General features: G+C 37.6%; 1 protein-coding gene across 2 annotated transcripts; it reads left to right on the top strand.

The window, feature by feature from the left end:
- Positions 1–59: 59 nt before the first annotated feature.
- Positions 60–24,725, top strand: RNF141 (ring finger protein 141). Of its 2 annotated transcripts, none has more exons than XM_006937097.3 (6): positions 60–197; positions 11,801–11,995; positions 14,927–15,035; positions 17,249–17,430; positions 19,099–19,206; positions 24,375–24,725. In XM_006937097.3, the coding sequence occupies exons 2-6, from the start codon at positions 11,853–11,855 to the stop codon at positions 24,523–24,525; spliced, it is 693 nt and encodes a 230-aa protein (XP_006937159.1). In that variant the 5' UTR covers positions 60–197; positions 11,801–11,852; the 3' UTR covers positions 24,526–24,725. The 2 variants fall into 2 exon arrangements, with proteins under 2 accessions (XP_006937159.1, XP_003993038.1); XM_003992989.4 differs by lacking the exon at positions 60–197 and adding an exon at positions 223–361.

Below are 24,725 nucleotides of genomic sequence, written 5' to 3'. Positions count from 1 at the left end.
CAGTCGGCCAGGCGGGAGCAAAGGCCACCTCACCTCACCGAGCCTCTAGGAACCCGACAGGCGAGGCTTCTCCTGCCTCCTCTTGGGCTCGGCCCCCTCCTGGGGCGTCACCCTCTCAGATGGCCTCCGGGCCTCGAACGTCAAAGATCCTCAGGCTGAGCGGCACGCCGCAGCCGGAACAGGAGCGGAGGGCTGGGGTCAGTGACTGCGCACTGTTTCCAAAATCGCTCTGGGGGCGGGGCTTCTGCGTCACTGAGGTGCGACCCGGTCGCAGCCCGGCCTGCGACGCTGCCGCTGTGGGTCTGAGCTGCGGGCTGAGGTGGAGCTGCTGCCGCCGGTAGCGCGTTGCCTTGAGCCAGGGGTGAGCTGCTTCGTGCTGTCCTTTCTCCGTTTCCCTTCCTTGTTGCCCCAAGACCCCGGGGCTGGGAGGAGAAACACCGGCCGGTCCTCCATTGTCAAGCCGGGCTTCAGTGGGGCGACAGGCCCGGCCCCGCCATCCTTCTAGGCCTCGGTTTAGGGCGCAGGGCTGGTTTGGGAGGCCCTTCTGCGGACTTTGCGTACCCAACCCGGCAGTTTCCAGTGGCCGGAGGTGCAGATGGTTGTCCAGTGAGAGGGGTGGTTCTGGACAACTAGGAGAGGGTTTGTCCTTCTCGAGCCGGAAACTGCTTTTGAATATTGCCGCCGGCGCAGTCAAGTGGGCCAGCGGAAATAGCTGTTGGTTAAACGTGCAGGTGCGCTTGCGGAGGGGCCGAGGCAGCTAGGATGGCCAGAGGGTGGTGGGTGCGTTTAGTAAACACACCGGTGCTGCAGAAACCTTGTGTGCCCCTGCCGCATTGGGCACCTCAGGTTAGAAACCCTTGCCTGGGGCGATAGTTCAGAAAAGGCCAAGTCGATCTGCTTAGCCGGCCTTCTATTGCTAAATTAGCTTACACTGTCCATCTTGCCAAAAGGCTTGCCTTGTCGAACCAGCTACCTTGACCCCGTCTGAGACAAAAAGTTTCCTTTCTAATAACTGTAGTAACTACTCCTGGAAAGAAAGCCTTCTGTGGTACCTTTTGCAGTGACTTCTTCTGTTATTTGTATCGTGTTACAAATGTGGATTTACTGCTATTATTCAAATTTATCCCTAGCCCCTTTATTAAATATCAGTGTACATTCATATTCCGACCCTGTCCTAGTTCATGCTGCCAAATGATTTATTTAGTTCTTTCCTCTGGCGTATTTATAAAGCTGCCTTAACACTTCCTATGGCTTGTAAGTCTTAGATCTTCTGCATAAAGTTATTTTCCACCTCTCTTCCGCCCATTTTTGCTATAAGATGAGCTCCATCCATTCAGAATTTCATGCGGGGTATGGGGTGCCATGGATCAACGATCCCAAATCAGTAACCTGTGTACTGAAGTCACTCCTAAGAAGTGATGCTTTCTGAATTCAGAACTCAAAAGAAGTATGGGTTTTTCTCCTTTCCTTTGATTCTGACTGCAGTTTCTTTCTTTTTCTTGTTGTTTTTTTTTTAATTTTTATTTTTTAACTTGTATTTATTTTTTGAGACACAAAGAGCATGAGCGGAGGAAGGGCAGAGAGAGAGGGAGACACAGAATCCGAAACAGGCTCCAGGCTCTGAGCGTCAGCACAGAGCCCAATGCGGGGCTGAAACTCAGAACTGTGAGATCATGACCTGGGCTGAAGTCAGACTTTAACTGATTGAGCTACCCCTGCCTGACTGCAGTTTCTAAATAGTTTCCTCTAGAATATGATTGTATGTCTCCAAAATGTGCTGTCATTTGGTGTAAGTGAACTTTATATTTAATGTGTGTAGCCTGATCCTTCTTAGTTCATGTCTAAACGCTTCACAGACTTCCCTTCCCCTTCTCCCAAAAAGGCAGGGAAGGTCCAGAGAGAATGCTTACAAGTCTAGTTAGTGTATTTTTCCAAATATGAAATGTATTTAGTAAACACAACAGTGCTATCAAAAATCCAGTCTTAATCTCAAGTACTCCCTTTTTGTAGTTTTTCTTTCTATATATATTTTTTTCTAATTAAGATCTTTGAGCCCAGAACAACCATTCCAGCTTCTATAGTAACTAGCATAATTGTTTCCTTATGTATCCATCATAGCTACTGTTAATTTCTTATCTTGCAGAACAGCTGATATCTGCTTATAGATGTAGAGTTTGAGTAAGCAGTGAGTAACAAAGTAAATAGTATCTTTAGGGATCTAGTTTTTGGAACTTAGTTTTATCACTGATCTTAAAGCTGACTTAATGAAAGTAATTGATGATTATTATTTTTGTAAGTAAGGAAGTTGAAACAAAAATTCGTGGAGAATAGGCTTCAGAGAGGTTTTCTAAATACTACAATACTTGTCAACTAGTCATTTTACTGTACTTTCAGGCTTTTAAACTTTGCTTTAATCCTTTTATTAATGGATATAGTTTAAATGTTCATGGAGGTTTTCCTTTGTTTTGGTTTTTGTTTTGCCAGGTGCCCATGATGTGATTTTTATATCTTTGTAATGAATATTTGAACTACAACAATTCGTTTGTTAGAAAAAGCAGTGATCAAGTGTATGTTACCACCCACTAGAGAATGTGGCATTTTTGGAATCCTTGATATTCTTATGAGTTTCAAAATAACATTTGTTCTTTATTTAGAAAATCCTTGAAATGTTTTTTTGAAAGCACATTACAGGCATACCTTGGAGATATTGCAGGTTCAGTAACAGACCACCACAGTAAAGCAAATATTGCAGTAAAGTGAGTCAAGTGAATGTTTTGGTTTCCCAGTGCATATAAAAGTTATGTTTACACTATACTGTAGTCTATTAAGTGTGCAACAGTATTATGCCTAAAAAAACAATATACATACCTTAATTTTAAAAAATACTTTATTGTGGGAGTGAAGTTTGCCTCATCAATTTACTCTTTCATGAGTGATTTCTTTTTTTTTTTTTTAATTTTTTTTTTTTTCAACGTTTATTTTTGGGACAGAGAGAGACAGAGCATGAACAGGGGAGGGGCAGAGAGAGAGGGAGACACAGAATTGGAAACAGGCTCCAGGCTCTGAGCCATCAGCCCAGAGCCTGGCCTGACGCGGGGCTCGAACTCACGGACCGCGAGATCGTGACCTGGTTGAGGTCGGACGCTTAACCGACTGCGCCACCCAGGCGCCCCTATTTCTTTCTGGCATGTAGTGTTATTTGGTAGCATTTTACGCACAGTGGAACTTCTTTCAAAATTGGAGTCAGTTTTCAAATTTACTTTCAAATTGACTTCTCAAATCCTTCACTGCTTTACCAACTAAATTTATATAATATTCTAAATCCTTTGTTTTCATTTAAGCAATCTTCACAACATCTTCACCAGAGATGGATTTTATCTCAAGAAACCAATGTCTGCTCATCCATAAGAAGCAACTCCTCATCCTTTAAAGTTTTATCATGAGATTGCAGTGATTCAGTCATATCTTCAGGCTCCGCTTCTAATTTTCATTCTCTTGCTCTTTCTACCACATCTGCAGTTCTTTCCTCCAATGAAGTCTTGAACCCCTCAAAGTCATCCGTGAGAGTTGGAATCAACTTCTTAAAAATTTCTGTTCATATTGATATTTTCATCTCTTGTCATGAATCATGAGTGTTCTTAATGGCATCTAGAATGGTGAATCATTTCCAGAAGATTTTCAGTTGGCTTTGCCCAAATCCATCAGAGGAATCACTATCTGTGATAGCTATAGCCTTACAAAATGTTAACTAATTAGACTTGAAATTACCCCTTGATCCATGGGCTGCAGAATGGATGTTGTGTTAGCAGACATGAAAACAACATTAATCTCATTGTACATCTCTAACAGTGCTTTTGGGTGACCAGGTACATTGTCAGTGAGCAGTAATAATTTGAAAGTAATCTTTTTTTTCTGAGCAGTACGTCTCAACTGTGAGCTTAAAATATTCAGTAAGCCATGTTGTAAACAGATGTGCTATTATCCAGGCTTGAGTACACGCAGAGTAGATTTAGCATAATTCTTAAGGGCCCTGGGTTAATCCGAACGGTAAATGAGCATTGGCTTCAGTGTAAAGTCACCAGCTGCATTAGCCCCTAAAAAGAGAGTCAGCCTGTCCTTTGAAGCTTTGAAGCCAGGTTTTGACTTCTCCTTTCTATCCATGAAAAAATCCTAATGACATCTTCTCCCAATAGAAGACTGTTTCATCTACATTGAAAATCTGTTGTTTAGGGGCACCTGGGTGGCTCAGTCAGTTGAGCATCCAACTCTTGATTTCAGCTCAGGTCATGATCCCAGGGTCATGGGATTGAGCCCTGCATCGGGCTCCATGCTGAGTATGGAGCCTGCTTAGGATTCTCCCCATCCCCCTCAATCTCCCTCTCTCCCTCTCTCCCTCTCTCCCACTCTCCCTCTCTCCCTCTCTCCCTCTCTCCCTCTCTCCCTCTCTCCCTCTCTCCCCCTCTCCCCCTCTCCCCCTCTCCCCGTCTACCCCCTCCCTCCCTCTTCCCCCCAACTCCCTCCCCTCCTCTCCCCAGCTGATGTCCGCTCTTTCTAAAATAAAACAATTAAAGAAAAAAAAAGAAAAAATCTGTTGTTTAGTGTAGCCACCTTCATTACTAATCTTAGCTAGATCTTCTGGACAACTCACTGCAACTTCTATATAAGCATTTGCTGCTTTACCTTGCACTTTTATGTTACAGAGATGGCTTCTTTCCTTAAACCTCATGAACCAACCTCTGCTAGCTTCAAACTTTCTTCTGCAGCTTCCTCACCACATTCAGCCTTCACAGAATTGAAGTGAGTTAGAGCCGTGCTCTGGATTAGGTTTTGGCTTAAGAGAATGGTGTGCCTGGTTTGGTCCTCTATCCAGACCACTAAAACTTTCTCCATATCTGCAATATGGCTTTAAAAAAAATTTTTTTTTTAATGTTTATTTATTTTTGACACAGAGACAGAGCATGAGCAGGGGAGGAGCAGAGAGAGAGGGAGACACAGAATCCGAGGCAGGCTCCAGGCTCTGAGCTGTCAGCACAGAGCCCGATGCGGGGCTTGAACTCATAAGCTGTGAGATCATGACCTGAGCCGAAGTTGGACGCTTAACCGACTGAGCCACCCAGATGCCCCTCTGCAATATGGCTTTTTAATTTTCTTATTGTTTGTGTTTTCACTGGAATAGCGCTTTTTAACTTCTTTCAAGAACTTTTCTTTTGCATTCACAATTTGGCTATCTGGTGCAAGCAGCCTAGCTTTTGGACCATTTCAGCTTTCAACATGCCTTCCTTCCTAAGCTAATCAGTTCTTGCTTTTGACTTAAAGTGAGAGATGTGTGACTCTTCCTTTCACTTAAACACTTTGAGGCCATTGTAGGGTTAGTAATTGGCCTAATTTCAATATTGTTGTGTCTCAGGGAATAGGGAAGCTTGTGGAGAAGGAAAGAGACGGGAACTGCTTGTCAATGGAGCAGTCTGAATATACACAACATTTATCAGTTAAGTTTGCTATCTCATATGAGTGCAGTTCATACCACCCCAAAACAATTACAATAGTAACATCAAAGATCACTGATCACAGATTACCATAACAAATATAATAAGAAAGTTTGAAAAATTGCAAGAATTACTAAAATGTTACATGAAAAAAATGAAGTCAGCAAATGCTATTGGAAACCTGGCACCCATAGACTTGCTCCATGCAGGGTTACCACAAACGTTCAACTTGGGAAAGAAAAAAAAGAGGCAATATTTGTGAAGCACAATAAAGGTGTATGCAATAAAAATAAAACAAGGTGTGCCTTTATTATCCTGCTAGAAAGGCAGGTGGCATTAAATTATAGATGACATAATAGTATGAGAACTGCTAGTTCCTTAAGAACTTAAAAAAAATATTTCTTTAATGTTTATTTTTGAGAGAAAGACAGAGAATGAGCGGGGGAAGGGCAGAGAGAGAGGGAAACACAGAATTTGAAGCAGGCTCCAGGCTCTGAGCCGTCAGAACAGAGCCCGAAGCAGGGCTTGAACTCATGAACCATGAGATCATGACCTGAGCCAAAATCAGACACTCAACCGACTGAGCCACCCAGGCGCCCCTCTTTAAGAACTTTTGATGGGAGACTTATCTTGTACTGAGTTCTATGCCAGTGGTTTGTACAAATTATGTTCCTATGCTATACTACTGTGCCCTGTCTAGAGGGAATTATTTGCTACTATCAAATAATGAATATTTTTCAATTCATGTACACATTAAATTAGTGATGAATTTTTACAATTTTATTTTTTTCATGTATTTTAAAAAGTTCAACTTCTTTCCAAGTTATTACTAGATGAATGAACAAGTTAGGAGTCAAAAGAATACTAAGTGAACAATAATTTTTAAAAAATCTGTCAACAATATTTACTGTATCTGTTCAAAAACATTTATTGTATGCTTATGTATCTACCAGAAGAGAGAACACAGCCACTATCCTCAGGAAGCTCACAGAGGGGGATGGTCAAGTGACCTAACTGATGATGTGTGCTATTTTATAAAAGAATGTGCAGAGTCACCGAAGAGGGACACTGAAAAACCTATGGCGGGTGACTCGAGGATGGCCACAACAGACTGTTTTTGTGAATATCTGTCCTTGGTTTTGGTTTTATAATGCATATAGATCACAGAATCATATATTTATGTTAGTGATGGACATTAATATTTATCATTATTATCCTTATTTTATGGTATTCAAAATGAACTGTAAATTCTAGGCCCTATCCACTGAACCAGGGTGAGAACCGCTGCCCAGACTCTGTTAGTGTCTAGTGTTGCCTTTTAATCAGAGGAGTTAGTGAGGCACCTGGATGGCTCAGTTGGTTAAGCATCCAACTTCAGCTCAGATCATGATCTCACAGCTCATGAGTTTGAGCCCCAAGTGGAGCTCAGTGCTGACAGCTCAGAGCCTGGAGCCTGCTTCAGATTCTGTGTCTCCCTCTCTCTCTGGCCCTCCCCTGCTGGTTAGTTTTCTCTCTCTCTCTCATTCTCTCTCTCTCTCTCTCTCTCAGAAATAAACATTAAAAAAATTAATCAGAGGAGTTAGTGATTAGGTTTTCCAGATACCAAGTGCAATTACAGGATAGCAAGTTAATATGCTGCATCAAATTAAAAACCTTATTCATAAATAAAAAATGTTGAAAAAAAATAAAAAAAAAAACCTTATTCAGAGTTAGGGCATCAAATCAAAGCTATTCAGAAACAAAAGGGACCATTTTCTAACTCAATAAATTAGTGACTAAAGCTTCTTTTTAAATATCTGGTTGGTGGGCACATTGGTTAAATTATCATTAAATGTTTTATACTAAATATTAAGATCGTGTATTTCAAAAGTTTAATTTTTTCTTTGTTAAGTAATATAGGTGTAATTTAAAGTTTTCAGTCCAGTTGGTTAGAATTTTTTATTGCATTTTGATTGGATTGGTACAGGAAAGCTAGAGGGAATTTAAGCTTCACTTTAGGAATGAAATATTAGGTTAGGAGTCACCTACTCTATTTCTCACCCAAGCAAACATCTTCTCTAAAACACTCATTAGATGAACTTCTAATCTTTATTTAAACACTTCCACACTTCCAATGAAAACAAGCTCGCATACATTACAAGACAGCCCTTAATACTTCTGGATAATTGTGGATGATAGAAATTTCTTATTTGACCTGAAGTTTGCCTAATTCACACTTATAGGCCAGTATTTTCACTGTAATTATATAAATCTTACTCTTGTACATGAAATCTCTTTAAATGTTTGAACAAACCTATTGGTAGTTACTGAATTATGCTTATCTAGAATAAATCACTTTGTTTCCTTTGCTAGATCCATAACATCTTGTATACTGTCTCAGGTATGTTCAAATGATTAATGCCCTTTAAAAATGTGTGCTTAGAGCTGATTACAGAACTACAATGTGGTGGACCCATTACAGAGAACAATAGGACTAGGGTCTTGCTTTGGACATCTGCTTCTAGCAAGAGTTTGGGATTATCTTAATATCTTTTTTGTCCTTATTTACTGTTGGCTTATTTTGACTGAAACTCTCAGACTTTTTATATTTTTTTAACTGCTTTTAAGCACATCTTAGCTTTGTGTTTTTGTGCAATTGCCTTTTCAGAAAATATTAAGGATTTAACTTTGTCATATTTGAAATAATTTATTCCATTTCAGAAAATCATTGTCTATTTCAGTCTTAATCCTAGTCTTCAGTGGACATTATTCATTCATACCAATTTTAGCCATCCACAGGTTGGACAGGCATGCAGGCTTGTCTTCAGGTCATCTCTTGATACCAGTCTCCCTCTCCCTCTGCCTCTGCCTCTGCTTTAGTCACTGTAGCCTTTTTTTTATTGACTCAAACGTACAATGTTCCTTCCTCCATTACACACTTTCTATAACTTCTGCCTGGAATGGCCTTTCCTTTCCATTCCTCTATCCCTCTTCGCAAATCAAATGTTGTCTGTGCATGACTTCCCTGACACAATACTACATCAAGCCTCCCTTTTATAGGCTTTTGTAGCACCCTGTACTTGTTTGGCTTAGTTCTTCTCATTTTATAATTATGTATTTAATGGTGTGATTGTTGTCTCTTCCCCACTGTATCAAATGCTCCATCATGGCAAGAAACATGTTTCTTTCACTCACTGTTGTATCTCCATGGCCTTAAAAAGACCGTGGTAACACAGTGGCTTCCTAACACCTGTTTACAACCATTGGCTCCTAATGATATTTCACATGTTTAAATTAGAACAGGAAAAATAAGGACAATAGTGCACGTGTATATACGTAGTATACATCAGTGTGAAGTTACTGCCTTCTTGGGAAGGACTTTTATTTACTTAGTTATTTAAAATTTTTTTAACATTTTTATTTATTATTGAGAGACAGAGGATGAGCATGGGAGGGGCAGAGAGAGGAGGAGACACAGAATCGGAAGCAGGCTCCAGGCTCTGAGCTGTCAGCACAGAGCCTGACGTGGGGCTCAAATTCGTAAATGGCGAGATCATGACCTGAGCCAAAGTCGACGCTTAACCAACTGAGCCACCTAGGCGCCCCTGTTCTTCTAACTTTATATTACAAAACAAACAAACAAAACAACCCTGTAAGCTATGTGACTTTGTTACTTTAACCTCTCTTTGCTTGTTTCCATAACTATTCTATTTCTTCATCTATAAAATGGTTATTATGGGAATTTGAATGACTGAAGTCCTTTTTTTTCTTTTTAAGTTTATTTATTTTGAGAGAGAGAGAGAAAGGGAACCAGCGGGGGAGGGGCAGAGGGAGAGGGGGACAGAGGATCTGAAGCAGGCTCTTTGCTGTGAGCAAAGAGCCAGATGTGGGGCTCAAACTCACAAACTGTGAGATCATGACCCGAGTCGAAGTCGGGAGCCACCTAGGTCCCCCTGACTGAATTCCTGAATATATGTAGAGTGCTCAGAAGATTGTGTTACACAATGGAAGTGATCAAAAGTATTAGCTGCTTTTACTATTAGTAGTAGTATTTGTGTTGAATAGGGATTTTCATATTAAGTGACAGAGTAAGACAGCATAGACAGACTTTATTTTCTGTTTCAACCATATTCTCAGTGCTTGATATTCTGATTAATCATTATTTACCAAAGAAAAAAACTTTGCAGAATAAACACATTCAACTCTTCTCTAGCCACAATTCATAGAACTCCATCTTTCAAGACTTTAGAGTAATTATTAAATGTTTTGTGATTACAGGGTTGCCTGGGTGGCTCAGTCGGTTGGGTGTCCAACTTTGGCTCAGGTCATGATCTCACGGTTCGTGGGTTCGAGCCCCGCGTCAGGCTCTGTGCTGACAGCTCAGAGCCTGAGGCCTGCTTCGGATTCTGTGTCTCCCTCTCTCTCTGACCCTCCCTTGCTTGCACTTGGTCTCTCTCTATCTCTCTCAAAAATAAATAAACATTAAAAAAAAGTTATAAATGTTTTGTGATTACATTTTTAAGTCATTTCAATAACTTATTGATCTATACTGCTAGTAGATTATTAAAGGAGTGATCCAGCCTTTCAACTAAAATATCACCTTCATACTTAGAAAACAAGTTATATAAACTTTAAGTTTAAAACACCTGGTGGGCACCTGCATGGCTCAGTTGGTTGAGCGTCTGACTTGAGCTCAGGTTATGATCTCATGGTTCTTGAGTTTGAGCCCCATGTTGGGCTCTGTGCAGACAGCTCAGAGTCTGGAGCCTGCTTTGGATTCCGTGTCTTCCTCTCTCTGCCCATCCCCTGCTCGTGCTCTCTCTCTCTCAAAAATAAATTAAAAAAAAATTTTTTTTAAACATTAAAACACCTGGAGAAGTTAGATAGCAAAAGTGCTATCTTTTCTAAGCAGAAAATGTGAGGTGGTTAAATTATCTAATATTTTAATTTTCTTAGGCTTTCAAGCCAAAAAAAGTGTTTAATTTGCATATATTTTATAATTAAAAATTAAGTTGCACGTTTACAAATAAAGTATTTCAACAAATGTTATTTGGCTGATATAATTGTATCATGATTATGTATCTTGGTATATAAGTGATTAAAAATATGAGTACTAGAAAGTGAAATAAGAGAAGGATAAATATATGATTTCACTCACATGTGGAATTTAAGAAACAAAACAGATGAACATAGGGGAAGGGAAGGAAAAATAAGATAAAAACAGAGAGGGACGCAAAGTATAAGAAATTCTTAAATACAGAGAACTGAAGGTTGCTGGAGGGGAGATGGGTAGGGGGATGAGCTAAATATGTGATGGGCATTGAGGAGGGCACTTATTGGGATGAGCATTGGTTGTTATATGTGAGTGGTGAATCACTAAATTCTACTCCTGAAACTGTTATTACACTATATGTTAACTAACCTGGATTTAAATAAAATTTTAAAAAATAACTATGTTAGTATTTTACACTTGTGTGCTAAGCACTGGTGATGTATGGAAGTGTTGAATCACTATTTTGTACACCTGAAACTAATATTACACTGTATGTTAACTAGAATTTAAATAAAAACTTTAAAAAATATATGAGCACTAGAATCTGAAAAACATGAGTTCAAAGTTCACCTCGGTCACTTACCATTTAATTTTAGATAAGTTACTTAGCTCTACTTCCTTATCTGTAAAAATAAGAATATAATAATGCCTCGCCCTTAAGGTTGTTGTAAGAAATAAATGAGGTAATATATGGGAAGCTCTTAGGTAAGAGTCTAACATGTGGTAAGTAGTCAGTAAATGTCCTTTGAAAATTATACGTATAAACAAGCTTCCTATTATATACAAGCACTTAAATGCCTCTGTGTGTGTGTGTGTGTGTGTGTGTGTGTGTGTGTGTACTGTTTTTTTTTTTAATTTTATTGTTTATTTACTTATTTTGAGAGAGAGAGAGCACAGTCATGCACTCCCATCAGTCAGGGCTCAATCTCACAAATCATGAGATCATGACCTGAGCCAACATCAAGAGTTGGAAACTTAACCAACTGAGCCACTCAGTTGTGATGGTTTTTGAGTTGACAAAATTATAGGAATTGGAAGTTCACCACCCTACCAATAACATAAGTGAATCTTGTTTTTTCATTTAGTTATATGATCTTAAAAATAGAAATATAAATCTTTACTTTAAAAATATAATTGTTTAAATAAATTCCACCTTAGACTTGTTTAAGTTTACTGAACTCTCACTTAAAGGTATTCCTAGTTTTTCTTATTTTCTTGAAGGGATGGGTATATTGCTGTTTTTATAGTATATATGAAAGTAACTTTTATATATATTTGACAGATAACTATGTGAAGCAACACTGTTTCTGGATTTCAAAAGACATCATTTCATCATGGGACAGCAAATTTCGGATCAGACACAGTTGGTTCTTAGCAAGTTACCAGAAAAAGTAGCAAAACATGTCATATTGGTTCGAGAAAGTGGCTCCTTAACTTATGAAGAATTTCTTGGGAGAGTAGCTGAACTTAATGATATGTAAGGCTTGCTCTTTTTCATTTTATTTTTCTTCCCTGACATATGCCCCATATGCCATGACTGTCTGAGAAGTAACCAGAAATATTGATTGGTAAGACTGAATGTTTTCAGCTGCAGCAGTTAGCAAATATTTATTGAGTGCCTACTACAAGATTTTCTATGTGGCTATTTTAAAATATATAACAGGAACAAAAGAGACCAAAGGAACTTAAAACTGGATTTTGAACATAGGCTTATAAATCAATTCTTGTTTGAAACACCTAAAGGTTTACATAAACAGAAGAGAGTAAGAATAAGCCAATTAGTCACTCTAGAGAAAGGTTCCGAGGATAGTCAAAGGGCAGTCAGGTTTCTATACATCAGCCAATTCATCTGGTTAATAAATAAATAAATCTGTGTTCACTGAGCATTATTTTTGCCATAGAAATACATAATAGTAATAATTCATTTGTCACCACTGAAGGACAAGGTATTTCATGTATTAATATTTTCTAATTAGCTAACATTTTTAAATCTCTTTAACTCTTGAATAGATTTCTAAGATGGAATTTAAATTTCTCTGCCTTTTTAAAGAGCACATCTAATAGAACTTTGCCTTTTCTTTGTGAATTCTTTAAAAAAATTTTTTTTAATGTTTCTTTATTTTTGAGAGAAAGCGAGAGAGACAGTGCAAGCAGGGGAGGAGCAGAGAGAGGGGGAGACACAGAATCCCAAGCAGACTCCAGGCTCTGAACTGCCAACACGGAGCCCAATGCAGGGCTAGAACTCATGAACTGTGAGATCATGACCTGAGCCGAAGTCAGATGCTTAACCAACAAGCCACCCAGGCGCCCAGAGTTTATTCTTTATTGTATCAATTTTTATACTGATCTGTGTAGAAGCTATTAAAATACAGAGTCTACTGTTATCCAGTCATGAAGAATAAAGAATGTCTTAAACATTAAAGTTATCTTAGAAGTTAACATCTTTTAGAAATATTGGATTTCATTCATTTAATAAAAAAAAAGAAATTCTGTATAGATATATGGATGGATCCTGTATGAATATACATATAAATGCATAGAAAATGAACTGTAAGTATGTATACAATGTTTCTGGGGAATTGCTGGAAAAGGGGGGCAGTGAAGGGAGATTGTACATTTTACTGGGTATATTTACATATTGTCTGATCTTTTATAATAAAAATATAGTCATAAAATTTTAGCCTTTTTCTTTTTTCCTTTTTTAGATTATACAGATGGTAGTATCTGAGGCATTACTTCTGGGACTGTATACTTAAGGAGTAAAAATAGATTAAATGTAATAGAATAATGAATGGAATGCTTTTTTTTTTTAAACTTTTTAAGAGCGAGAGCATGGGGGGGGGGGGAGGGAAGGGAGGGAGAGAGGGAGAATTCCAAGAGGGCTCCACGCCCAGTACGGAGCCCAACGTGAGGCTCAATCTCACAACCATGAGATCATGACCTGAGCTGAAACCAAGAGTCGAATGCTTAATTGACTGAGTCATCGAGGTGCCTGAGTGGAATGCTTTTTGGTGTTCATTGTTTTGACTCTTAAGAAGAGTAATCATTGACATTTGCCATCCCTTTAGAGTCTTGGAATTTATGTACATAAACCATCTGTTCTATAAAATTTTACTTTTTGGTCTAAAGATACCAGATAAAATATGTCTTGTGAAAGCATCCACAGCTAAGCTTATTGTGTAATACAGAGGTGATGGTAAAGAATATCTTCCTTTTATTTACTTAGCACAGGATGTTCTGACTGGATTTGGTTCCTAAAACTAATTTATATGGGTCAGAGTTGGGCATTTCACAAGTGCAATGCTGTGTGAGAATTATAAAGTTAAACCTATACAAAAAGCGTGGCTTAATAGCTAGAAAACAGCTGAGAGCTGGCACAGATGAATTTCTTTCACTAGCAGACTTCGTTACCTAGAGCTAGTTGCTTTATTTTCAGTGGCTTCTATTTAACTCTAAATCCTTTGGTTCTGAGTATGATATCCCCGCTGGTGCTCAGAGAGAAATGTGACTAATGATAATACTTAGTGTATCTTTGATCTGATATAATTTGGCATTAATGGGAAGATACTGAATTATCCTCTAAAGGTGTTATATTTTTATGTTCAAATCCTGTGGCCCTCAAAATTACTCTGCTAAAGGAAGATAGCAAAGCTGTATTTACGGTGTCTCAAATCATTTGCTTGATCCAGTCCCAAATTTAAAAAAAAATTTTTTTTCAAAGAGGTGTGTGTTGCTTAAATTAGGACTCAACCAAGAGCAAGATTTTTTTCTCACACTTTATACATCTGAGGCAGTAGTCAAAATACAGGTGGCTCATTCAGTTAAGCATCCAACTCTTGGTTTTGGCTCAGGTCATGATCTCACAGTTCATGAGACAGAGCCCTCATTCTGCTCCACTCTGACAGCATGGAGCCTGCTTGGGATTCTCTCGCTCGCTCTCTCTCTCTCTCTCTCTCTCTGCCTCTCTTTCTTTTTCTCTCTCTCCCAAAATACATAAATAAACACAAGGGAAAAAAAAATGTGGCTAAATGAAACCAGCTAAACTTTTTCTTTAAGTACCTGATTTTTTAGATGTGTTTTTTTCTAGACATCTTTGTTAGACATTAAAAAACCATTGATGTGCTCGCTTCGGCAGCACATATACTAAAAAACCATTGAGATATGACATAAAAAGATCTATTATTCTGTCAGTGATGCTGTTGATGTTAAAAACTTAGTTGTATGTTTATAATCAAAACATTCTCTGTCCCTGTGTTTTAAGAATCTAATTATTACAATCATTGTTACTTGTCTCTGTATTTTCTTCAGATTTTCGTCTATTTTAAAGTGTTTCTTGAATCTGGTTTCATAGCTCCATTATTTTATAAGACTTTTCATAAAATTAACAAATGTGTTTGTCTCTTTTCAGAACTGCTAAAATGGTTTCTGGCCAGGGAAAACATCTTGTTTTTGAGGTACTCCCTCGGTCTGATTCCTCTGCCTTATGGAAAATGGTTGTACGGGTGATCTGTACCAAGGTGAGGACAACAGAGATTTCAAGCTCTGAACTTAAATTCTTTTGGTGGTTAGAGCCACACTTAATCATGTAATACAGTATAGTAGAATTACATATTAATAACTTGCTAAAATTTTTTGGTTAAAATTACAAGGTTTTATTTTAAGGCAACTCATTTTCATCAAAGCAGTTTGCAATTTTTTTATTTTTTTTTTAATTTTCTAGTTCTCTCTGCTGAGGCATAATAGAAACCTTGTCATTTTTTTAACTTTTTTTTAAGTTTAAAATTTATTAACATACAGTGCAGTATTGGTTTCAGGAATAGAATTTAATGATTCATGACTTACATACAATTCCCAATGCTCATCACAACAAGTGCTCTCCTTAAACTTTTTTTTTTTTTTTAATTTTTTTTTTTCAACGTTTATTTATTTTTTGGGACAGAGAGAGACAGAGCATGAACGGGGGAGGGGCAGAGAGAGAGGGAGACACAGAATCGGAAACAAGCTCCAGGCTCTAGGCTCTGAGCCATCAGCCCAGAGCCTGACGCGGGGCTCGAACTCACAGACCGCGAGATCGTGACCTGGTTGAAGTCCCACGCTTAACCAACTGTGCCACCCAGGCGCCCCTTAAACTTTTTTTTTTTTTTTTAAGATTTATTTATTTTTGAGAGGGAAGGAGAGAGAGAGAGAGAGAGAGAGAGAGAGAGAGAGAGAGAGAGAAGAGGGGCAGAGAGAGAGGGAGACACAGAATCTGAATTAGACTCCAGGCTCTGAGCTGTCAGCAGTCTAACACGGGGCTTGAACTCACAAACTATGAGATCATGACCTGAGCTGAAGCTGGATGCTCAACCGACTGAGCCACCCAGGCACTCCTCATATTTCTTAATCTTAAGCGACTGAAACACAATTGTGCTATAACCTTCGTATTTACAAAAAGACCTTGTCTTGACTGTTACTACCATGATTACCCTCAAATAATATTTAATTCATTATAAAAGCTAATCTAAATGATGTTTAAATGAAATATTTTATGGAAATAATATTAGAAAAATTAATGGGTTAATTAAAATTATGGACTACAATGGCTATTAAGAAACTTCATGAGGGGCACCTGGGGTGCTCAGTCAGTTAAGTATCTGACTATTGGTTTTGGCTCAGGTCATGATCTCACAGTTTGTGATTTCTGGCCCTGCCTCAGGCTCTGTGCTGTCAGTACAGAGCCTTCTTGGGATTCTCTTTCTCTCCCTCTCTCTCTGGCCCTCCGCTGCTTGTACTCTCGGTCTTTCTCTGTCTCTTTCAAAATAAATAAATAAACTTTAAAAAAGGAACTTCATGAATTGTATTGTTTTTATCCATCTGAGCCTGCTTGGGATTCTCTTTCTTTCCATCTGCCCCCCTCTGTCTCTCTCAAAATAAATAAACTTTAAAATAATAATAATAAAAGAATGTAAGCGAGGGTGGAGAGAGGTACAGTCTGTAGGCCACTGGTTCCACTTTATACTAAATGAGTTTTTTTGCCAAAGCAAAATAGCCTTCTGGGAAGAATTCAACCACTTTTTCTTAGGATTTACTTTAGTGTAATTTTCTTTCTTTAGTTTGGAAGTTTTAGTGTAAAATAGAACTTAAGATATTCAAGAAAGCGGTTGGTTGTTTCAGTTATAGTAGAATGGCATGTGGTTGTTGGATTCAAATAAATCTTTTAGTTAAGAAATTTGTTAAGAAGTTAAAAAGAATTGTCAGTACGGGTCTCTGAAATTCATTTTTTAGGTCTGGGAAAGTCATCTGACATCATCAACTCTAAACAGGGTGATGCCTACAGGGTTATTTTGAGTATCAAATGAGATACATGTGTGCAAGTACTTTGACTTCCATAAATGTAGGAGACATGACATTTATTATTCATTTGCTCAGACAGACTTTTTCTCTCTTGTTAGGTAGTTTGCAAACCTTGAAAAATTTTATTTCCTAGGATGTTTGACTAAATATCTGTTCCCCCCCTCTTTTGGGAAAAATGATTAGAGAAGGGGGATGGATTAAATAGGTGATGAGGATTAAGGAGGGCACTTGCTGTGATGAGTACCAGGTGATGTATGTAAGTGATGAATCACTAAATTCTACACCTGAAACTAATATTACACTGCATGTTAACTAACTGGAATTTAAATAAAAACTTGAAAAAAAAATTGGTCAAAGAAATTATGAACTTTTTTTTTCATTTTCTTTGTATTTGTAGATTAACAAAAGCACTGGCATTGTGGAAGCATCACGGATCATGAATTTGTACCAGTTTATTCAGCTTTATAAAGACATCACAAGTCAAGCATCAGGAGTATTGGCAATGAGCTCCACCTCTGAAGACCCTGATGAAAACTCATCATCTGTAACATCGTGTCAGGCTAGTCTTTGGATGGGAAGGTATACAGTGCATAAGTACCATGTTTCTCTTCTTTTCCAATATGCAAGCTGCTGAAATCTCAGTAATATTTGCTGGTGCTCTTTGTGATATCTTAAATCACATTACTTCTTATCTCAGCTGATCAGTTTTTGGATGTCTGTGCTTCAGGACATTAAGTGCCAAATTATAGAAAAATTAAAGTGACTCACACCAGGTAACGCTTCTATCAACCCAGTTTCCATGAATGCACTCTCCACTCTATATGCTTGCATTTAATGACAAAGGATATTAATATCTCTCTTATAACAGGAAGAAATGAAGTCAGCCAGAGTTTTCTTTGATGGCATTTGTTTACTCAGGCCTAATATATTATTGTTCTATTTAAACTTTCTTTTCCTTCTCTATAAGGCTCTTTGCATGTGAAAGCTCCCACCTGTTGCCATTTGACAACCATGAACATAATTTAAATTTGTAAATGCCTCATTGGAAAAAGTCTTTGGTGGATCCAGACATGTTGACATCCTGTCTTATTGTCATACTGAATAGACAGCGAAAATCTGTATTGACAGTGTCTTTTACCTTAAAATTAAGAGTATGTTTAGCAAGAATTTCTCTTTTATTGCTTCTTTTACAGTTGCATTTTCTGGTCTGTTCTTAACCAACTGGTTTCCAAATACTATATTGTAGTAAAATTGTTATTTCCTTTTATCATTTGTTGTTTATAGGATTGTTTGGTTTTCTAGGTTTGGGCTGTACAAACATTACTGAAATGCCAGGTGAATTTTAGAGCATGACTGGCAATGTTTAGGCTTTTCTTTTCTGTATTTTGTTGTTGCTGTTGTTGTTTTAATGTTTATTCATTTTGGGAGAGAGAGACACAGAAAATGAGTGAGCAGGGAAGAGGCAAAGACAAGGGGAGAGAGAGAATCCCAAGCAGGTTCTGAGCTGGCAGGAGCCTGACACGGGGCTCAATCCCATGAACTGTGAGATCATGACCTGAGCTGAAATAGTCAGATACTTAACTGACTGAGCCACCCAGGCATCCCAACAAGGTCCATAACTTAAAGAGCTTTGTATCCTACATGGCAAATAAATCTTCTTTCGGTCGAATTCATTTATGTAAATGTGATATAATTGAAAGGACCTAATATGGGAGCGCCTGTATGGCTCAGTCCAACCTTGACTCAGGTCACGATCTTCCAGTTCATGAGTTTGAGCTCTAACCCCACATAGGGCTCTGAGCTGACAGCATGGAACCTGGAGACTGCTTCAGATTCTGTGTCTCCCTCTCTCTATGCCCCTCCCCCCCTCATGTGCAGGAGCGCACGCACGCGTGCTCTCTCTGTCTCAAAAATAAACATTAAAAAAAATTTAAAAACAAAAGGGCCTATTATTTTCAGAAAGACCTGAGTATTTCCAGTTTTAGTTTACGTATTCTTTTTGATCAACACAGTGTTCATCTATTATCCAGTCTTTCTTTGTGAAATTTGTCCCTCTTAGTACTTCTTCCCTAATGTTTGCTGTCCCTAAAAGTGATGTTAATTTAGTCTTATTTTGCCTGAGTCATGTTTTGCTTCATGCTGAGGGCACACAGATGCTGATAATGCGTTCTAAGGCACTAGAGACAAAGTTTAAAGCACAATGACAGCAGAGAATATTGTTGCTCTAGCTCCGTTTTCACACTGCAGGGTGAAGCAGCTGACTGACGAGGAGGAGTGTTGTATCTGTATGGATGGTCGAGCTGACCTCATCCTGCCTTGTGCTCACAGCTTTTGTCAGAAGTGCATTGATAAATGGTAAGTTATCTGCTGCCTTCAAGGGATGGGCACAGATCAAATGGAAAAGTACATGAATAAACTTCAAAGGATACAAAAATAGTGTAGTTAAGTGTAAAAGATTTTGTTCTTTAGTACTTTGGATTGTATAACATGCTTCCTCTTCTGGTTAAAAACATTTTTATACTTTATGAAATGTGGCAGTGTATCTTAATTTTGGCATTTTACTTTTGCTGTAAGATTTGTGCCTGACTTGAGTCTAGAATTGCAAGCTTCCCTTTTTCTTCATTTTTGTCCTCATTTCTGTATTTTGCCTCTATATATTATTAAAAGGCATAATATGAATCCTTGAATATTAGATTATTGGACCTGGAGGGAACTTTAGAGATCGGCTAGTCAAGCGGATTATTTTACAAAATAAAAATCAAGCATTTAGGTGACTTTATAACTGACGTACAATAAACTACATATATTTAAAGTACAGTTTGGTGTTTTGACATATATACACCCATAAAAAATGTCATCACAATGAACAAATTTATCCTCCCCAAATCACCCCAAAAGTTATTTTGTGCCCCACTGTAAAGTCTCCTTCCCAACACTTCCAGTCCCCAGACAACCACTAATCTGCTTTTAGTCATTATAAAATAATTTGGATTTTCTAGAATCTTTTTAAATGAAATTATATAACATGCACTCTTTTTTTTTCATTCAATAGAATTATTTTCAGATTTATCCATGTTATAGCATGCTATCAGTATCCCCCTCCCCCCGCCCCCCCACTACTTTTTTTCTGAGTAGTGTTCATTGTATGGTATACCACAGTTTACTTATCTATTCACCCATTATGGACATTGGATTGTTTCCAATTTTTAGGTATTGCAAATGAAGCTGCTATATATATTTGTAGACAAGTCTTTTTATGGACATGTATTTTGGGTGTCTCTTGGTTAAATACCTAGAAGTAGAATAGCTAGATCATATGGTGGGTATATGTTTAACCTTTTAAAGAAACTGCCTCCTGTTTTCCAAAAGTGGTTGTACCATTTTGAACTGCCACCAGCAGTATATGACAATTCTAGTTGCTCCACAACCTTGCCAGTACTTAGTATGGTCAGTTTTGTTTTTGTTTTTGTTTTTTGTTTTTTTGTTTTTTTAATTCCAGTGTTAACATCAGTGTTATATTAGTTTCAGCTGTATAATATAGTGATTCAGCAGTTCCATATATTACATAGTGCTCACCAAGAGAAGTGTATTTTTAATCCCCTTCACCTGTTTTACCCATCCCCTACTCTCCTCCCCTCTGGTAAGTACGGTCAGTCCTTTGATTTTAGCCATTCTAACAGATGTGTAGTGGTATCTCATTGCAGTTTTAGTTTGCATTTCCCTACTGATTGATGATGTTGAGCATCTTTTTATATGTTAATTTACCACCTGTCTGTCTTCTTTGGTGAAGTGCCCACACACATCTTTTGCCTACTTCTTTATTGGGTTGTTTTGGTATTAAGTTTTAGAGTTCTTTCTATATTATGAATACATATCAGATATTTGACTTGAAAATATTTTCTCCCACTTTGTGATTTGCCTTTTCATTCTCTTAAGAATGTCTTTGATAGAGTAGAAGTTTTTAATTTTGATGAGGTCCAATTATCAGTTTGTGATTTAAGCATAGTGATTTTAGTGTCATATCTAAGAAATCTGTCTAACCTAAGGTGACAAGGATTTTCCTCTGTTCTTTTGGAAGCTCTATAATTTTAGGTTTTACATTTATATGTATGATCCGTTTTGAGTTAATTTTTTGTATATGATGTGAGGTATTGATCAAAATTCTTTTTTTGCCTATGGCTATCTAGTTGCTTCAGCACATTTTACTGAAAAGACTCTCTTTCCTTCACTAATTGCCGCTTCACCTTTATTGTAAATCATTTGTTTAAATACACATGGGTCTATTTCTGGATTCTCTTCTGTTCCATTGATCTGTTTATTTCATAACAATACCACACTACCTTGATTAATGTAGCTTTGAGTCTTAAAATCAGGGAATGTTAGTCCTCCAACTTTGTTCTTCTTTGTCAAAGTTGTTTTGCCTATTCTAGTTCTTTTGCATTTCAAAATGAGTTTTAGAGTCAACTGTCAATTTCTTCAAAAAAGCTATAAGGATTTTGGTTAAAATTGCATTAAATAAATAGACTGATTTGGCAAGTGTTAACTTCTTAACAACATTAAGTCTTCTAGTCCACAATCACAGTGTATTTCTCCATTTATTCAGCTCTTTCACTTGTCTCATCAATTTTTGTAGTTTTCAGTATTACAAATCTTTGATAGATTTATCTCTAATTATTTTGTATTTTAGGCTATTTTAAGAGTATTTTTTATTTCAATTTCTGATCATTTGTTGCTAGTATATAAAACTACAATAGATTTTTGTGTATTAATCCTTTATTCTACAACCTTACTAAACCCATTTATTAGTTCTGATAGCTTTTTTGTAGATTCCATAGAACGTTCTTGAGTGTCTGAACATCGTTTTTCAAAGATATTTTTTCTGGGTATAGAATTCTAGACTAATACTATTTTTTCTTTCAGGACTTAAATGATGTTGCTCTCACTCCACCCTCATTTTTCTTGCATTGTTTCCTATGAGAAATATGCTATCACTCTTATCTTTTTTTTCTCTGTAGATAATATGCCTTTTTTTCCTCTGGCTGCTTTTAAGGGTTTTTTTTTTTTTTTTTTTTTTTTTTTTATCATTGATTCTGAGAAGTTTGATTATGATACGCCTTCTAGTAGTTTTCTTCACGTTCCTTGTGCTTAGTGTTCACTGAATTCCTTGGATTTGTAGGTTTATTGCATCATCAATTTTGGAAAATTTTCAGCCATTATTTTCTTAAATATATATTTGTTCTCACTCTTCTCCTAGGACTCAAGTTACACATATATTAGACCACTTAAAGTTGTCCCACAGCTCACTGTTGCTCTTTTACTTTTAAAAATCATTTTCTCTATGTTTTCATTTTGGAGATTTAACATTGCTAGATCTTTTCAAATTTGTCAATCTTTTTTTTTGGCAATGTCTAATTTGTCAGTAATCCCATCCAGTGTATTTTTTATTGCAGACATTATAGTTTTCATGTCAAGAAGCTTGAGTTTTTAAAATATCTTCCATATCTTGGGGCGCCTGGGTGGCACAGTCAGTTGAGCGTCCAACTTCGGCTCAGGTCATGATCTCACTCTCCGTGATGTCGGGCCCCACATCGGGTTCTGTGCTGACAGCTCAGAATTCTGGGTCTCCCTCTCTCTTTCTGCACCACCGCCCCCCCCCACCTTGCTCATGCTCTGTCTCTCTCTCTGTCAAAAATAAATAAACATTAAAAAAATGTTTTTAGTATCTTCTATATCTCTACTTCAAATGTTTGGTCTTTCCTCTAGTGTTATTAATACATAGAATATGATCGTTATAACCATTAATTTTCTTTCCCTGCTAATTCTAACATCTGTGTCTGCTCTGGATTGGTTTTGATTGATTTTTCCTCTTCATTTGGGGTTGTATTTTTCTGCTTCTTTTTATGCCTGGTAGTTCTTGACTGGGTGCCAGACACTGTGATTTTTACCTTTTTGGGTACTGGATATTTTTGTATTCCTATAAATATCCTTGAGCTTTGTTCTGGAATATAGTTACTTAGAACAGTTTGATCCTTTCAGGTCTTGCTTTTATGATTTGTTAGGCAGGACCAGAGCAGTGTTTAGTTGAGAGCTAATTATGTCCCACTAATGAGGCCTTCAGAGGACCCTTCAGAGTACTCTGCTCAATGCTCCATGAGTTACAAGGTTTTCCAGTCTGTCTGGTGAAAGCAGGCAATATCCCAGGCCCTGTGTGAGTTTTGGGTAGTGTTCCTTCACATTCTTTTGGGTGATTCCTGAGCCTCACATGCACACACTGATCATAACTCTGCTGAATATATTCTAAGGAGACCTTCAGTAGATTCCAGAATTCTCCCTTTGTGTAACTTTCTGCAGTTAAGTACTTCAGTACTCTGCCCTGTGAACTCTAGCTGCCTTGGCCTCCCAAGAGTCTCAGCTGTGTCTCTTCAACTCAGAGAGTCTGCCAGGCTCCATCTGGGTTTCTCCTGCTTGCTCTACAGCCTGAAGGCTCTCAAGACAATAAGCTGGGGCAGTTATAGGGCTCACCTTCTTTGCTTCTCATCCCCAGGGATTATTGTCCTGTGTTATCTGATGATGTCCAGTGTTGAAAGCCTTGTTTCATGTATTTTTCCAGTGTTTTCATTGTTTTAAGTGGGAAGATAAATCTGGTCCCTATTGGCCAGAAACAGAAGTTGACTCTTAAAATTGAGACTTTTGTGCACAGAAGAGAACACATTATTATCTTATAAAATATCTCTGAGGAACCAGAAATGAATCTGAATAATATATGCCAGCTCTAGCTTTCACATTTAGTTTTTGGAACAGATTTCTAAATTTTTGCACAAAAGCCAAAGAGCAATTGATATAATTTAATTACTTTGGTCTCAGATTTCACTGAGAAATGAAGAGAAAAACATTTTCCCTGCATGACATGTTTCTGGCTCAAATGTGGTATTTTTGAAATTTCCAAAATAATATTTGTCAAGGCAGAAAAATCCCTGTGGAAAACATAATCTCATTTAAGTGATCATATATGTTTTTTCCCTGTCAGAAAAATTATTCTACATGTAAGTTTCATCTTCTGTTTTAAACCTTGAATGCTTCCATTCCCCTAACTGTATCTTTTACAGTTTGTAGCTATAAAAGATAGGGGAAACCTTAAATGTCCTTCTGTGGGAGATGAGTTAAGTGAATTATGGCCTGTCCACACAGTGTATGTTTAAAAAGAACAGACAGCTCTAACATGTACTAACACATAATGGCCTATAAGATATATTGACAAGTAAAAAAAGCAGTAATGTATATATACACACGAGCTTAATCATGTGTAGTCTATCTCTAGAAGAATATATAAGAAACTGGTAACAGTAGTTGCCCCTGAGGATAAGAATTAAAGATTGGAGTGGGAAGGAGAGATTTATTTTTTACTGTATACTTTTATGCTGTTTACTTTTTTTTAAACCATGTACATGGATTACTTTTCAAACACACCTGTTTTTTTTAAAAGAATTAAAAACAAACTGTTCTTTATTTGACTTCTCTGATAGGAGTGATCGACACAGGAATTGCCCTATTTGTCGCCTACAGATGACTGGAGCAAATGAATCTTGGGTGGTGTCAGATGCACCCACTGAAGATGATATGGCTAACTATATTCTTAACATGGCTGATGAGGCAGGCCAGCCCCTTATACCATGACCTTGGGGTGAAGGTCTTCTGTTGCTATTACAAGCTGCAAACACTTTGGTCATGGGGGAAGAATGCAGGGATATTGTGGCACAGACGCAGAGATACCAATTTTCCCTACCCTCTTATTTTCGCTGTTCTGACAGTTTGTCCCATTTCTTTTGATAAACTTGCTATGTCTTCCATTTATAGTAAACTAAAATTTGCTACTG

Source organism: Felis catus, chromosome D1 (assembly GCF_018350175.1).
Source record: "Felis catus isolate Fca126 chromosome D1, F.catus_Fca126_mat1.0, whole genome shotgun sequence".
NCBI classification, from domain to species: domain Eukaryota; kingdom Metazoa; phylum Chordata; class Mammalia; order Carnivora; family Felidae; genus Felis; species Felis catus.
The sequence above is the reverse complement of the archived record's forward strand: the minus strand, read 5'-3'. Positions and strand labels throughout refer to the sequence as shown.